Source organism: Erpetoichthys calabaricus, chromosome 2 (assembly GCF_900747795.2).
Source record: "Erpetoichthys calabaricus chromosome 2, fErpCal1.3, whole genome shotgun sequence".
NCBI lineage: Eukaryota > Metazoa > Chordata > Cladistia > Polypteriformes > Polypteridae > Erpetoichthys > Erpetoichthys calabaricus.
In genome coordinates this window covers 253,300,577-253,318,615 of record NC_041395.2, presented here as the reverse complement: position 1 = coordinate 253,318,615, position 18,039 = coordinate 253,300,577, and the positions used below count along the sequence as shown (strand labels likewise).

Here is an 18,039-nt window from a genome sequence, read left to right as displayed (position 1 = left end):
AAGCATCAGCGCTTACCTCTGTGTGCCTGAGTGCAGCCAGTTCAAACGCAGTTAGCTCGGTGATTTACTGAATTTCATCCATGGCTTCAATTGCACCTTGTACATATTGTTCCAGTAGTTTTTTCAAATAGTTTTTACAGTTCATTGGCAGTGTGTAAAATGATCAGTGTTGCAGTAATTGTGATGCTCTTTGCATGAAAAAAAATGTGCTCCATTAAAATTTCACTCCTTCTTTGTGAATTGTGACGTTTACTTAAATTGCAGAAAAAAAATATTTGGCGTCTAGGGATGCATTAACCCCCAAGTATGTGGCAGATTAAGGGGTAAAGCCCCAAGATGCCACTGAAACGCCCTGCACCTTCTAAGGCTTCTGGCAATGAAAACGCACTTGCATGAATAAAAGCTCCTCAACAAACATCTCTAAAAAATCTGACATAGACAATAAGCTATGCTGCGTTAGCTACATATGTGCTTTCATCCAACTGCAATGCAAACCAAGAGCCGTTTTATAACTGTTCCAGTAATTGGTCTCCTACATCTTCAGCCATGTCAGATATCTGACAAACAGTGTCAATTTTACAGGCAGCTTCCTCACCAAGCAATTCCAGAACTATGTCTTTGGTCACCACTAATATTAGATCTTCTAAAAACAGTGCGAGCTTTCTTTGCACGGACAATGCGATATGATGCCAAAAAAAAAAAAAGATGCCTTCAGTGTCCTTTCTGATACCATTGTTTGCTGTGTGAAAGTGCTCACTTGTTTCACAAGCAGTGCTGATTTCCTTTGGAAAAAGCCAACATGTTTCCCAAAATCAGCTGGATGCTTTTGCTCTAACCTGGCTGCGCCGTAAGATGGCTGCACTAACGAGAGCTCCGAGTCATCTCAGCAAAAAGTTATTATTTATTTTCTTACTACTCACTCTTTTTGTGCGTTCTACTTTATCACACTTTCAGTATGACCGGCAAACACTATTGGAATTACGTTCATCAGCCAGTTTGGATTTTACAACAGTTTTTGATATCACGGACACTGTACTGCCTGGAGCCTTTTGCTTACTCGCGCGACGCCGAAGGAAAACAAAGAGGGGGAAACGCGCCGGAGTTCTGTGCCGAACCTGACAGAGAAACAACAAGCCTCCTCTGCCTAGCATCCTGCTCGCTAACGTTCAGTCTCTGGACAACAAATTAGATGAGCTGCGCGCACGGATAAAGCACCAGAAAGACATCACGAACTGCTGCGTTTTGGCGTTCACAGAGACATGGTTGGAGCCCAGCGTACCTGACTGCGCAGTCACACCAAACGGGTTCACAGTTTATCGGGGAGACAGAACGAAGGACTCAGGCAAGTCAAGGGGAGGGGGTGTGTGCTTTATGGTTAACTCTTCGTGGGCTAAGGATGTGTGTGTCTTAAAAACACACTGCTCACCGGTTCTTGAGCTGCTGACCATTAAAGTTAGACCCTTTTACCTCCTGAGGGAGTTCAGTTCAGTTCTCCTTTCAGTTGTTTACATCCCCCCACAAGCTGATAAAGCTTCGGCTATGGATGAACTGTATGATGCTATCAGTGGACTAGAGAACGCTAACTCAGAAGCAGCATTTATTGTGTTGGGAGACATTAACAGAGCAAACATGAAGAAAGTTCTCCCTAGATACTATCAGCACATCTCTCCCCCCACAAGAGGTGATCAAACACTGGATCATTGTTACACCTTATTCAAGGACTCCTACAAATCTCTCCCTCGACCAGCTTTTGGAAAAGCAGACCATTGCTCTATATTGCTGCTGCCTGCATATAAACAAAGACTTAAACAGGAAAAACCGGTTTACAGGAACATCTACAAATGGGACAGTGAAGCTGAGGGGGTCCTACAGGACTGCTTTGAAACAACTGATTGGGAGATGTTTGAGGATGCAGCTGATGGCAACATCAATGAATTCACAGACTCTGTCACAGGATATATCAGCAAGTGCATTGACGATGTTGTCACTAAAACCACCGTTTGCATATATCCTAACCAGAAACCCTGGGTAAATAGGGAGATCCGGGCTAAGCTCAAGGCGCGGACCTCTGCCTTTGGCTCAGGGGACTCTGATGCATACAAAGCAGCCAGATACGACCTCCGGAGGTCCATCAAGAAGGCCAAACGGGACTACAGGGACAAAGTGGAGTCAAGCTACCACAGCTCTGACACCAAGCGCCTGTGGAATGGACTGTGCTGCATCACTGACTATAAAAAGAAAAACACAGTCAGTGTTCAGCCCACTGCATGTCTTGCAGACGAGCTCAACACTTTCTATGCTCGTTTTGATGCAGCCAACAAAGAACAGGTGCTATATCCTCAAGGGGGCAGTGAGTCTGTCACTCTGATCCTTGAAACGTCTGATGTGAGAAGGTCCTTCAAAAAGGTCAATCCTCGCAAAGCTCCGGGACCAGATGGCATCCCAGGCCGTGCCCTCAGGGCGTGTGCTGACCAGCTAGCAGATGTGTTCACCAACATTTTCAATCTCTCCCTGAGGCAGTCAGTGGTCCCCACTTCCTTCAAGGCATCCACCATCATTCCTGTCCCAAAGAAACCGGTGGTCTCCTGTCTGAATGACTATCGCCCGGTTGCACTGACATCGGTCATTATGAAGTGTTTCGAGCAACTAGTCAAAGGTTACATCTGCTCCTCCCTCCCGGACACGCTGGATCCTCTCCAATTTGCTTACAGAGCAAACAGATCGACAGAGGATGCCATTGCGCTAACAATAAACACTGCCCTCACCCACCTGGAAAGAAGAAATACATATGCAAGAATGCTGTTCATAGATTACAGCTCGGCATTCAACACCATCATCCCCTCAAAACTCGTCTTGAAGCTTGACGACCTTGGGTTGGGGACGACCATCTGCAGATGGATTTTCTCTTTCCTCACAAACAGGCCCCAGGTGGTGAGAGTCGACAAACACACATCCTCATCACTCATTTTAAACACAGGAGTGCCGCAGGGCTGTGTGCTTAACCCCCTCTTGTATTCCTTGTTCACCCATGACTGTGTTGCAAAACACAACACAAACACCATCATCAAGTTTGCAGACGACACAACCATCATAGGCCTTATCACTGAGAACGATGAGACGGCCTACAGAGAGGAGGTGCTGGCATTGAGTAATTGGTGCCTAGATAACAACTTGTCTCTTAAACGTCAGCAAAACCAAGGAGATGATTGTGGACTATCGAAAACAACAAGGCAGAGAACACCAGGCCATCTACATCAGCGGCATAGAAGTTGAAAGGGTTAACAGCTTCAAGTTCCTCGGAGTAAACATCACCAAGGATCTCTCGTGGACCCTTCACATAGACACTGTGGTCAAGAAAGCTCGCCAGCGGCTCTACTTCCTGAGGAGGCTGAGGAAGTTTGGCATGAATGCCAACATCACCTCAAACTTTTACAGGAGTGTGGTCGAGAGTCTGCTAACGGGCTGCATTACCGTCTGGTATGGGAGCTGCTCTGCCAGCAGCCGGAAATCACTACAGAGAGTGGTGAAGGCAGCAGAGCACATCACGGGCAAGAGTCTTCCTGGCATTGAAGACATTTACCTCCATTGGTGCTTGCGTAAGACAAGCAGCATCATAAAGGACCACAGCCATCCAGCACACCAGCTGTTCTCCTTGTTACCGTCTGGCAGACGATACAGGAGTCTGGCTGCTCGGACTACAAGACTTAAGAACAGCTTTTACCACCAGGCCATTCGACTCCTCAACAGCAACACCTGAACACTTACACACACTTACATTACATCTACATTGCACTACATCTACATTGCACTACTCACACACAAACTGTACCTGCACACACTCAGAATACTGACTGGAACATGCATCTGCACTTTATGGAATATGCATCTGCACTTATAAAACATTATCTGTGCAATAACTGTCATTTGTACTTGCTGCTCATTCAACTCATATTGCTCTATAACTTCTTTTAAAACATACACATTTTATTTTATATGACTTGTCTATTTTTAACTTGTAATCTTTTTTTAAGCTTTATTGGATCTAGGCTGAGTGACTTGTTTTTCTCGTCATACACATTTCATTGTATGTTGACCCTGTGTTAACCTATATATGACAAATAAACCTAAACCTAACCTAATTTAAACTGATTTCCATCCATCCATCCATCCATCCTCTTCCGCTTATCTAAGGTCGGGTCGCGGGGGCAGCAGCTTGAGCAGAGATGCCCAGACTTCCCTCTCCCTGGCCACTTCTTCTAGTCCCTCCAGTGTGTCCTGGGTCTTCCCCGGGGCCTCCTCCCGGTTTGACGTGCCCGGAACACCTCACCAGGGAGGCGTCCAGGAGGCATCCTGATCAGATGTCCAAGCCACCTTATCTGACTCCTCTAGATGCGGAGGAGCAGCGGCTCTATTCTGAGCCCCTCCCGGATGACTGAGCGTCTCACCCTATCTTTAAGGGAAAGCCCAGACACCCTGCGGAGGAAACTCATTTCAACCGCTTGTATTCGCGATCTTGTTCTTTCGGTCACTACCCATAGCTCATGACCATAGGTGAGGGTAGGAACATAGATCGACTGGTAAATTGAGAGCTTCGCCTTGTGGCTCAGCTCCTTTTTCACCACGACAGACTGATGCAGAGCCCGTATTACTGCGGATGCCGTACCGATCCGCCTGTCAATCTCACGCTCCATTCTTCCCTCACTCGTGAACAAGACCCCCGAGATACTTGAACTCCTCCACTTGGGGCAGGATCTCGCTACCAACCCTGAGAGGGCACTCCACCCTTTTCCGGCTGAGGACCATGGTCTCGGATTTGGAGGTGCTGATTCTCATCCCAGCCGCTTCACACTCGGCTGCGAACCGATCCAGAGAGAGCTGAAGATCACGGCCTGATGAAGCAAACAGGACAACATCATCTGCAAAAAGCAGTGACCCAATCCTGAGTCCACCAAACCGGACCCCCTCAACGCCCTGGCTGCGCCTAGAAATTCTGTCCATAAAAGTTATGAACAGAATCGGTGACAAAGGGCAGCCCTGGCAGAGTCCAACTCTCACTGGAAACGGGTTCGACTTACTGCTGGCAATGCGGACCAAGCTCTGGCACCGATCGTACAAGGACCGAACAGCCCTTATCAGGGGGTCCGGTACCCCATACTCTCGGAATACCCCCCACAGGATTCCCCGAGGGACATGGTCGAATGCCTTTTCCAAGTCCACAAAACACATGTAGACTGGTTGGGAAAACTCCCATGCACCCTCCAGGATCCTGCTAAGGGTGTAGAGCTGGTCCACTGTTCCGCGACCAGGACGAAAACCACACTGTTCCTCCTGAATCCGAGGCTCGACTATCTGATGAACCCTCCTCTCCAGGACCCCCGAATAGACTTTTCCAGGGAGGCTGAGGAGTGTGATCCCTCTGTATTTGGAACACACCCTCCGGTCCCCTTTCTTAAAGAGGGGGACCACCACCCCGGTCTGCCAATCCAGAGGCACTGTCCCTGATGTCCATGCGATGTTGCAGAGGCGTGTCAACCAAGACAGTCCTACAACATCCAGAGCCTTGAGGAACTCCGAGCGTATCTCATCCACCCCTGGGGCCCTGCCACCAAGGAGTTTTTTGACCACCTCGGTGACCTCAGTCCCAGAGATGGGGGAGCCCACCTCTGAGTCCCCAGGCTTTGCTTCCTCATTGGAAGGCATGTTAGTGGGATTGAGGAGGTCTTCGAAGTACTCCCCCCACCGACCCACAACGTCCCGAGTCAAGGTCAGCAGCGCACCATCCCCACCATATACAGTGTTAACACTGCACTGCTTTCCCTTACTGAGATGCCGGATGGTGGACCAGAATCTCCTCGAAGCCGTCCGAAAGTCGTTATCCATGGCCTCCCCAAACTCCTCCCATGCCCGAGTTTTTGCCTCAGCAACCACCAAAGCCGCATTCCGCTTGGCCTGCCGGTACCTATCAGCTGCCTCCAGAGTCCCACAGGACAAAAGGGACCGGTAGGACTCCTTCTTCAGCTTGACGGCATCCCTCACCGCCGTTGTCCACCAACGGGTTCGGGGATTGCCGCCACGACAGGCACCGACCACCTTACGGCCACAGCTCCGGTCAGCAGCCTCAACAATAGAGGCACGGAACATGGCCCATTCGGACTCAATGTCCCCCACCTCCCTTGGGATGTGGTCGAAGTTCTGTCGGAGGTGGGAGTTGAAGCCACTTCTGACAGGGGGCTCTGCCAGACGTTCCCAGCAGACCCTCACAACACGTTTGGGCCTACCAGGCCTGACCGGCATCCTCCCACACCATTGAAGCCAACACACCACCAGGTGGTGATCAGTTGACAGCTCCGCCCCTCCCTTCACCAGAGTGTCCAAGACATGTGGCCGCAAGTCCGATGACACGACCACAAAGTCGATCATCGAACTGAGGCCTAGGGTGTCCTGGTGCCAAGTGCACATATGAACACCCCTATGCTTGAACATGGTGTTCGTTATGGACAATCCATGACGAGCACAGAAGTCCAATAACAAAACACTGCTCGGGTTCAGATTGGGGGGGCCATTCCTCCCAATCACGTCCTTCCAGGTTTCACTGTCATTGCCCACATGAGCATTGAAGTCTCCCAGCAGAACGAGGGAGTCCCCAGAAGGTATGCCCTCTAGCACCCCCTCCAGGGACTCCAAAAAGGGTGGGTACTCTGAACTGCTGTTCGGTGCATACGCACAAACAACAGTTAGGACCCGTTCCCCCACCAAGGCGGAGGGAGGCTACTCTCTTGTCCACCGGCTTAAATCCCAATGAACAGGCTCCAAGTCGGGGGGCAATAAGTATACCCACACCCGCTCTGCGCCTCTCACCGGGGGCAACTCCAGAGTGGTAGAGAGTCTAGCCCCTCTCAAGGAGATTGGTTTAAACTGATTTAAACATTTGTTTGACAGAATTTCCTTTCACAACAAACAAGGTATCTAAAGTAATCAAGTCTTTCTTTTTTCTTAGCCAGCACAAATCCGAACTCTTTGTATGACGCTCCATACTTTCTGGATTTAAATTTTGCTTGGAATATGACTCATTTGATGAATTTAAAGCAGAACTACAAGATGGTTTTCTTCAGTTTGTTTCCATTTTTAAAAATGGTTCTTCATTACATACAGTATGTTTTAGCATTCAACACACTATTGTCTAGCTTGCTGTGAACTACTTTAATGCCACAATGCAATGTGTGTACATCTACAGTGGCCTTCGAGTAGCATTTGAAAAACTTGTTTATTACCGGTAATAAGCATAACTGTCAAGTGCACTAATGAAGTGACAATGATGTGATTAAAATACAAGATGAACTAGAAAAATGCTTTATTATTTACAACTTTAGTAATAAAAGCTCATGGTTATTTCCCCCCTATTTCGCCGTGGACACCCTGACATGTCCCAGTGGTTCCCATGTTGGAAACCACTGTCCTAGAGTACCATGGCTGTTCATTTTTATTATTCTTTACATCTCTATTTGTTTTATATCCATTTATTACTCAGGTTTGCTTCTAAAAACAATTATCACTAATTTTACTTGCTTGCCAGGAACATACTGTATGTTCTCTTAATTCATTCACCCTGCTTCTACTCTAGCTTTTTAGACCTTTTAAGCCACTGGACAGTGGGCATTAACCTCCTACAGGAGACTCATCTTAAGTGAAGTGATGTGTCCAGAATGTTTAATCATTATTACGGAGTGGCTGCGTTCTACTGCTTGCTAAAAATTAATTGAAAATAGCAAAAATAGAAAAAGATAGCAGATCTAAAAGTGCCACTAAAATTCCTTAGTTCAATATAATTCAAGTAACTTTAAATAATGCCTTAAAAAACAAATTTTATTAGTTAAAATTGAATTAATTTCTTTAATATTCCATCATGTCGAGTTTCAGATTCATTGCACCCATGCTTGGTACTAAGGTGCTCACCTTGTTCCAAGTAAGCTGATGAGTATGCTCCTGTGTAAAAATTACCCCCTGCCAAAAAAAATTAAAAATAATATCACACTGTAACTAAACATCTGAAAGACGTCAACTCACATTTGCAAGTTTTTTAATTTAGTCATGTTTACACAAGAAAACATGAAATTTGCCTTCTCATTTGCATCTAATATTAGACAGTAACAAATATATCAAACAAATAGAGACAAGACAGGTTAAGGTAAGACAGTTTTGACAGTCTATATTTATCCAGAATGGTTACAGGATACATATCAAACCACTATCATTTTCTCCGATATTCCTTATTAAAAATCCACATGACAATAGGAAGAAAGGAATTTCTGGGGTGATTAGTGTGGGTTTTCAAAGTGACTATCCTTCCTGATTTACTGAAGTTAATTTCTACATGTAATGAATGTCTATCATCAGTTGAGATGATTTCCAGTTTCTTTAGCATTGTCTTCTGACCTGCACTTACCAAATCATTTACATCAACCCCAATAACTCTAGCTGCAAGCTTAGTAATCTGCTGGAGTTTTTCTAAATATTGGTTTGACAAACTACTAAACCAGGCAATGAAGTTGAAAGTGATAACAGACTGGATCATACTGTGATTAAAGGACATGAGGTCCTTATCTACCTTTATTTCAGTTAAGATTGTTAAGTAATTATATTCAGTCACTATTTCTATCTCCTCCTCCAGAACTACAATAGGTATACATGCAGAATTCTGTCTCTTAAAGTCAAATATAACTTCTTTGGTCTTTTAAGCATACAGAGAAAGATAGTTCTTATTGCACCAGTTTACCATACAGCCCACTTGACTTAGATAGTGGCTTTCATCCTCCCCATATGCGACCTATAAGCATGGTGTCATCAGCAAACTGGATAATAGAGCAGTGGTCATTGTTCTGTCTCAGGTCAGTTGTGTTCAGAATAAATAGTACTGTAATGGTGAAAAGACACACCCCTGCGGGCTTTCTGTGTTTGAATGAATAACTTTTGAAAAAGTGTCCTGTACTTTGACTGTCTGAACGATTTAAAAGAAAGTCATGAATCCATAATGTGATAAATGGTTTAACATTCATAGTGTTCAGTTTCACAGTCAGTATAGGAGGCTGGATGGTTTTGAACACTGAAGAAAAATCCAGAAATAGTGCTCTGATATATGAACTAGGTTTATCAAGAAAGGCGTAGATCTGAAGTAAGATAAAACATAGAGCATCTTCCACACACTTCTGTTTGCACAGTAGGAAAATTGGTTGTTATCTTGAAAGGACATTGTCTCAGTCATTAAAATGTTTTTCAACAAATGTTCAAAGAATTTAATTGGAATAGAGGCAAATGCCACTGATTTGTAGTCATTTAAACAGCTTGGCCATGGAAACCTTAGAAACTGGGGGTAATGATAGATTGTTTCCACAGCTGAGATACAATTCCACAGGTCAGAGACCAATTAAAAAAGCAAATGAAAAACTAGACAGAGCTGCTTAAAGCAGAACTTTAAGAGCCAACCTGATATGCTGTCTGGCCCCACTGCCCTGTTTGTTTTAGCCTGCAGCAAGCCTTTCTCTGCTTCAATTAAACTGAATTCTATCACAGCAGTATTCCAAGTGTTTTTATAAAGCATCTCCTTTAATTCTGCATTTTGGGTGCTGAAAGCTGGTAAATAAAAGTTCATCTGCTAAATGCTTACAGTCTTTGTCTACTAGAAAGTTCACATTCTTTTTAGAACCCAGTCCTGCTGTTGTTTTTGGTGCTTTACAAACTTCTTTGGATTATCATTAAACCACCTCTTGGTTTTTTCCCCATACATCTTTTTATTTTGTTTAATTAACCTGTTAATTCTTTGCTGTATATTTAGGTTTTCTTCTATCTTATTTTCTTGATGATAATGTTTCTCCATTAGTAATGCTTTAATCTCTTTAGTGATCCATAGTTTACTGTTTGGGTACACCTTGACTATTATTAACTCACAGAATTTCATATATTCACTTACAGTGCAAGTACCCTCATTTGGTGACTGTGAGGATGTCAGCAAATCCCAGTCAATATAGGAGAAGCATTCCAGCAGTTATTCTACACTGTCATTGCACAAGTTTTGCATTTTTTTTGTATGGCTGGTATTTCTTGTTTCAGTTTCTGTTTGTACTTCAGTAGTAGATGATTAACGTCATGGTCAGATGTACCCAGGGCTGCTCCATGACGCGATATGCAGCTGCCAGGGACATTTCCATAACACTTGTGTAGTGTTTTGTCTACTCTAGTATAAATATTCATGTACTGATGATAATGTGGTAATACGGATTCCAGATTATATAAATTAAAAATCACCCATCACAAGTCTAAAAGAGCTGGGTGATTTGGTTTCTACTTTCTGTATAGTTTTGAGAATTGTTTCAGCTGCAGCTCCCACATCAGCATGCAGTGGTATATAAACTACTGTCACAAGTAATTGATTAAATTTTCATGGTAGATAGTATGGGTGAAGTCTGATGGTAAGTAGTTCAATATTTGGCATGCAGATGTGCTCTTTTACAGTGATATTCTTGCACCACCTTTGGTTAATGTAAAGGCAGATTTTATAAAGCATCTTATAGAAATAATTACGTACAAACTAGTAAAAGAAAACAAAACTGCTTCATTCACATGATTTAAGAACAAACAATAGTCACAAAACACAGAGAGATGCACTGAGAGGTCTGCTACAGTGCAATGAGTGGTGAACATCTTTTTATTCTAAACTTTGTGGACCCTGAAGAAAATGCAACTCTATGCGAAATCTGTAGTATTCTATCTAAGTTCAGTCTTTTTTAATTATCTGCCCTTAGATGCTACCTTGCAGGGTACCCTTAAAACTGAGCAGGAGCTGAAAAGTGCCACTAAATCAGTGAAAATGTTTAAAGCCCTAGGATTGTACAATGTTTCTCTTGAACTGATGATGTCTTTCTGGGAATTCTCCCAGAATCTATTTCCTGTGCTTAATAAATCAGTTTCAAAAGGATCATGGAGACCTTGCATTATTATGGCTGTAATATTGTTATTCTTAATACAAGACAAAAGCACTAAATTCAGCTAGGTTTCAGGCCATCGTCCCTGATAAATTCTGGTTAACCTTTTAAGCTAAAATATTGAATGTTGTAATGTCTAAATTAGTACACCCTGACCAAACTGGTTTTATCCATTCCACATTAGCATCTGACAGTCTCTACAGATTGCTACACATAACTGATGGCACTTCCAGCATTGGCATTTGAGAGGCTCTCCTCATTAAATGCTGAAAAAATAGAGATTAGTAATAAAATTAGCATATGAGTGTCCTAAATCATATGGGATTTAAAGATTATTTTATTCAAATGATTAAAACACTATGTACAAACCCTTTGGCCGTAATTATGATGAACTTGTCAATATCTACTCCTTTCCTTGTTAAGGGATGCTCTATTCAGGGTTGCCCATTATCACCTTTGTTTTTTGTTTGGGCACTACAATCATTGGCTGCAGCAGTTCATAATTTGGAATCCATCATTCCCATAAAGGTCTATGATAAACAGATATGATGAGAACTACCTCCTCAGTCTTACATAGACTGGTGTGTGGCACAGGTAGTACTTTTGAGAAGACCAACTTTTTAGTTCTGTGCCTCAACTTGGCACTTAACTTTTTACATTTGGACAGGTTTTTAGGCGACTCATTAGGACTCCACTCACCTCAGAGTTATCTGAGACACTATCTAGCTCAACAAGGTCCTGAAAACAGTTGGTTGGAAAACTCAAATTCTGGGGTTATGCACACTATCTCCCCTAAAGGACACCTGTGCAAGATTTGCCAATTTTTTGGTTCAGCTGACATTTCCTGCAGCCGATCTCACTGAAGCTAGCTTCGAAAAGGTCCAGCATCATAAAGGTTTTGCATTGTGATAGTGTTGTTATTGAAATGGGTTTGAATGATAGTTAAGCCCCTTAAAAATCAAATCTAAATTATTTGAGTTTAATTATAGCACCTGTTTAATACTCAAAGAACTTCTCTAAGCCCTTGTATTTAATGTTAAAGCTCTCACTACAACACACTACTGACGCACTTTAAGCTGGCTGCTGATCTCTTACAAGACTTTCCCTTAAGCTTAACTGTTTTCCTAAGAGTCTGTTTCTTTGCTCCTTCCTTTTTCTTCTAACCCAACCAAATCAGTACCTTAACTACTTAAATGCCCTCCTTTATATCTGAGGCCTTTGCCCTCATTTTAATCCTAATATTCTGCCACCAGAATGGTGGTGAACTAAATGGTTAAGCCAGATTTATTTAACGATAACGAATCAGGAGATGAAACATACAGTCATGGCTGAAATTATCGGCACCCCTGGAATCTTCCCAGAAAATGCACCATTTCTCCCAGAAAATTGTTGCAATTACAAATGTTTTGCTATACACATATTTCCTTTATGTGCATTGAAACAACACAAAAAAACAGAAAAAAAAGCCAAATCTGATATCATTTCACACAAAACTCAAAAACCAGGCTGGACAAAATTATTGGCACCCTCAACTTAATATTTGGTTGCATGCCCTTTGGGAAAAAATAACTGAAATCAAGCGCTTTCTATAACCATCAACAAGTTACACCTCTCAACTGGAATTTCCGACCACTCTTCTTTTGCAAATTGCTCAAGGGGTCTCAGATTTGAAGGGCGCCTTCTCCCAACAGCAATTTTGAGATCTCTCCATAAGTGTTCAATCGGATTTAGATCCAGACACATTGCTGGCCACTTCAGAACTCTCCAGCGCTTTGTCTTCAACCATTTCTGGGTGCTTTTAGAGGTATGTTTGGGGTCATTGTCCTGCTGGAACACCCATGACCTCTGATGCAGACCCAGCTTTCTGACACTGGGCCCTACATTGTGCCCCTATATCTTTTGGTAGTCTTCAGATTTCATGATGCCTTGCACACAGTCAAGGCATCCAGTGCCAGAGGCAGCAAAACATCCCCAAAACATCTTAGATCCTCCACCACGTTTGACTGTAGGTACTGTGTTCTTTTCTTCGTTGGCCTCATTCCATTTTCTGTAAACAGTAGAATAATGAGCTTTACCAAAAAGCTCTACCTTGGTCTCATCTGTCCACAAGACATTCACCCAGAAGGATTTTGGCTTCCTCAAGTACATTTTGGCAAACTCTAGTCTGGCTTTTCTATGTTTCTGTGTCAGCAGTGGGGTCCTCCTGGCTCTCCTGCCATAGCGTTTCATTTCGTTCAGATGTCGACGGATAGTTTGAGCTGACACAGTTGCACCATGAGTCTGCAGAACAGCTTGAATATGTTTTGAAGTTGATTGGGGCTGTTTATCCACCATTCAGACTATCCTTCATTGCAGTCTTTTATCAATTTTTCTCTTCCGTCCACGTCCAGGGAGATTAGTTACAGTGCCATGTATTGTGAACTTCTTGATTATGTTGCGCACAGTGGACAAAGGAACATGAAGATCTCTGGAGATGTACTTGTAGCTTTGAGATTGATGATATTTTTCCACAATTTTTGTTCTCAAGTCCTCAGGCAATTCTCTGCTCTTCTTTCTGTTCTCCATGCTTAGTGTGGCACACTCAGACACACAACAGAAAGGTTGAGTCAACTTTTCTCCATTTTAACTGGCTTCAGGTGTGATTGCTATATTACCAGCACCTGTTTCTTGCCACAGGTGAGTTCAAATGAGCATCATATGCTTGAAATAAAACGAGTTACCCACAATTTTGAAAAGGTGCCAATAATTTTGTCCAGCCCATTTTTGGCGTTGTGTGTGACATGATGTCAGATTTGGCTTTTTTTCTCTGTTTTTTGTGTTGTTCCAATGCACATAAAGGAAATATGTGTATTTCAAAACGTTTTGTAATTGCAACAATTTTCTGGGAGAAACAGTGCATTTTTTGGTCGGCCATGACTGTAGTTAAAAGCCTTGCAAAGTTTGAAACCAGATGTCTAAGCTGATCTGTAAATCAAGCCCAATCAAAAAAACCAGAAATCGAAGTCAAAAGAAAACAAAAAGAAAAAACAAAACAAAACAAAAGTCCTGTGTCAAAACCAGAAGATATATAAATAAAATATCCTCGCCACTAAAGATTTTTATCCAGAATTCAGATAACCACAACTCTTTGAGCTGACCTTCATATTCTCTAACCTGGGGCATTATAGGTTTCAACCTTTGGTTGTTCTGCATAGAAACATGTTTAGAAATACATACATGAACTAATCTCAAAATGGTTTGATTAAAACTTCCTTTTATAGATTACCTGTACTCCAGTAATTTCATGTGCATCTATGTGGGAATATCATTAGGTCAACATAAGTGGACAAATAACAGAAACATCCAGAACTGAGACTTCATCTGGAAGACTGATGAGGAACAGGCACAACTAACCAGTTGTCATTTATATGAAAAATAAATTGCACTCCATACCGAGCAACCCTTATCTATCTAAAACACTTAGGAACTAATTCTCAAGTGCAATGGAAAAAAAACATTATCTGACAGCACTGATTCGGATTCAGGAGGAACAGTGTGGTTTTCGTCCTGGTCGCGGAACAGTGGACCAGCTCTATACCCTTAGCAGGGTCCTGGAGGGTGCATGGGAGTTTGCCCAACCAGTCTACATGTGTTTTGTGGACTTGGAAAAGGCATTCGACCATGTCCCTCGGGGAATCCTGTGGGGGGTACTCCGAGAGTATGGGGTACCGGCCCCCCTGATAAGGGCTGTTCGGTCCTTGTACGATCAGTGCCAGAGCTTGGTCCGCATTGCCGGCAGTAAGTCAAACCCGTTTCCAGTGAGAGTTGGACTCCGCCAGGGCTGCCCTTTGTCACCGATTCTGTTCATAACTTTTATGGACAGAATTTCTAGGCGCAGCCAGGGCGTTGAGGGGGTCCGGTTTGGTGGGCTCAGGATTGGGTCACTGCTTTTTGCAGATGATGTTGTCCTGTTTGCTTCATCAGGCCGTGATCTTCAGCTCTCTCTGGATCGGTTCGCAGCCGAGTGTGAAGCGGCTGGGATGAGAATCAGCACCTCCAAATCCGAGACCATGGTCCTCAGCCGGAAAAGGGTGGAGTGCCCTCTCAGGGTTGGTAGCGAGATCCTGCCCCAAGTGGAGGAGTTCAAGTATCTCGGGGTCTTGTTCACGAGTGAGGGAAGAATGGAGCGTGAGATCGACAGGCGGATCAGTGCAGCATCCGCAGTAATGCGGGCGCTGCATCGGTCTGTCGTGGTGAAAAAGGAGCTGAGCCGCAAGGCTCAGCTCTCAATTTACCAGTCGATCTATGTTCCTACCCTCACCTATGGTCATGAGCTATGGGTAGTGACCGAAAGAACGAGACCGCGAATACAAGCGGCTGAAATGAGTTTCCTCCGCAGGGTGTCTGGGCTTTCCCTTAAAGATAGGGTGAGAAGCTCAGTCATCCGGGAGGGGCTCAGAGTAGAGCCGCTGCTCCTCCGCATCGAGAGGAGTCAGATGAGGTGGCTCGGGCATCTGATCAGGATGCCTCCTGGATGCCTCCCTGGTGAGGTGTTCCGGGCACGTCTAACCGGGAGGAGGCCCTGGGGAAGACCCAGGACACGCTGGAGGGACTATGTCTCTCGACGGGCCTGGGAACGCCTTGGGATTCTCCCGGAAGAGCTAAAAGAAGTGGCCGGGGAGAGGGAAGTCTGGGCATCTCTGCTCAAGCTGCTGCCCCCGCGACCCGACCTCGGATAAGCGGAAGACAATGGATGGATGGATGGATGGATGACAGCACTGGAACTATAAAATCTAGGGTAGAAAATCTGAGTCCAAACAGAACATTAATAATAATTTTATAAGAAATAATAAATGAATGAATAAACTATATAGTATAAAAACTATCATCACTAATGTTCATTTTAAAAGTCCCAAGCAATGGGGTATTATCAAAAAATACTGATCGAGACTTCCATATTTTATTCTCTTAAATAAATAAACAACAACTTATTAAAATTCTGACCTTATAGACCCATGACTCTATTAAATGCTGACACCATGAGACTAGCAACATACTTGTTAACCTACTGGAAAAATAACTACTTACTGCTCACAGGAACAGGTTGGTTTTCTTAAGGATATCTGCATTTGTTGTTTTTTTTTTTTTAAAAATCTCTGTTGTCAAATGTAATATACTGTACATTAAAACTACTTCAAAGTATCCAAAGCTACTGTATTATTCCTGAACACAGATTTATAGGTTCGGGTTTGCCTGTTAAGATCTGGAAAAAATAAGAGTCAAATCCTGAAGCCACAGTTTGTAAAAATAAATATAAAAAACACATTTTTTTCATTTTAAATTATTCTTTTATTAACTTGGAAATTAATGACTTTGTTCACTTCTAAAATTACTCCACCTTAAAAATTAGGTACATAATAATTACAATACTCCATGATAAATGTAAAATCATAGTGTCTACAAAATAACTCAACATTAGACTGCCCTCCCAACAAAGCTAGCCTACATTTTTCTTCTTGGTTCAAGGAGCCTTTGAGGACAAAGTAATGGATATAAAACAGGAACCAGCCTAAGGTGCTAATTAAAAGGGCGCATAAGATGTGATTATGTTGATTTGAATTGTATTGAGAATGAAGGGTAAATTAAGGGGTAAGCTTATTAAGGCAAATTTCCTGTACAAATAACATATATAAAAATGAAGAAATCATGGGTAGAAACACCATTGTTTCAAATTGTTACTACAAACTCATATTTCAGCATAACCCTAATATTTAAATTAAAATGGCATTTGAAAAAGCAGGTCATGTTCAATCAATAAGCACGGTTTTGGCAGGTCACTAACACAGTTCATATACGGTACTTTTTGGCACAGGTAGGCAGCATATCATAAGGCTAACCAGCTGCACCAAAAATAAAAAACACTTTTTTTTTTGCTCAGTTCCCTTCACTCCAGACTGTGTGGATTCCTAAACTAAAGTAGTCATTAAACTAGCACTACACATACATAAATTAACGCAACATTCTGAAACACACTTAATTCAATTCAGGATCACGGTTGGTGCACCACAGCTTGTTCCACTTTCACTGGGCACAAGGCAAGAAACAACCCTAGTACTGGTGCCACCCCTTTGCACTGCCCTTCTCGCACACAATCACACTCTGATTTTAACATGAGCACTTTTCCATCTTTTCACCTGGCTCGTATACAGTATATATAGTACTGTGAAAACAAGTTTTTACAAGTGCAATGGGCTGATTCAGCTATACAAAAAAACTTGAGATTGCAGAATGAATCAACTTTAAACGGTACAACACCAGGTACAAATCGTGCGAATTTCTGTGCATAACCTAAACACGTGATTTTTGAATTATCAGTAAATACGACAATGTGATCGTCCTTCACAAATGCTTTATTTAGTCTCATTAAGTCTCACAAAGCACAAAAGACAACAATTTGCAACGAATGGGGGAACTACCGTGCGTTTCTTGGTCACACACTACCATGTAACAAAGTAAAAGAGGCGTTTTGATCTGATTTTTTTTTATATCTCCTTTAAAAAACCAAGACAGAATGGTTATATTTGCCTATTTTAGGACGTGCAAGTAAAAGTACTTTAGAGCGGACACAATTACAATATTTTAGAACAAATTGTTAAGATTTAATACAATGGGATGTAGGCAGGTCTATTTCTAATGCATTGTTTAAGCTAAGAAATCTCACCCCGTAGTTCTCACATTACCTCTTGTTGCACAAACAAGGCGCTCTCCCGAATTTTTTTCCTTTTGATTTCCATAGCGAGCGAAGAACAGCCAGATACGGTCGCTCTGGCTTTATTGTTCCGATTGAAAGTTTGAATATCCCGCGAATGTTCCATTTTTGTCAACCACTGTTAAACACCTCCGAGTCGCCTGCTAGTAATCGTTGAAGCGACAGTGGCCCGCCCCAAATCCTGACGGGGGAGGAGTTCCCTGTTTGTCTGGTGTGCAACAATACGAACACCCCACTTTTGAAATTTGAATTCATCATTGCATTTAAGAATGCCATACCTTTACACGATATAAAAATGTTCTTCTTTCTTGTTTA

At 42.8% G+C, this 18,039-nt stretch overlaps 1 protein-coding gene across 1 annotated transcript in view; it reads right to left on the bottom strand.

Moving 5' to 3' along the window:
- The window catches only part of rtkn2 (rhotekin 2), an 82,440-nt gene extending 64,523 nt beyond the window's left edge, over nt 1–17,917 (bottom strand). Inside the window, exon 1 of the mRNA XM_051922836.1 lies at nt 17,696–17,917. Within this exon, the coding sequence (XP_051778796.1) occupies nt 17,696–17,830 (135 nt within the window). The 5' untranslated portion in view covers nt 17,831–17,917. The remainder of the gene's footprint in view (nt 1–17,695) is intronic.
- Nucleotides 17,918–18,039: the final 122 nt, after the last annotated feature.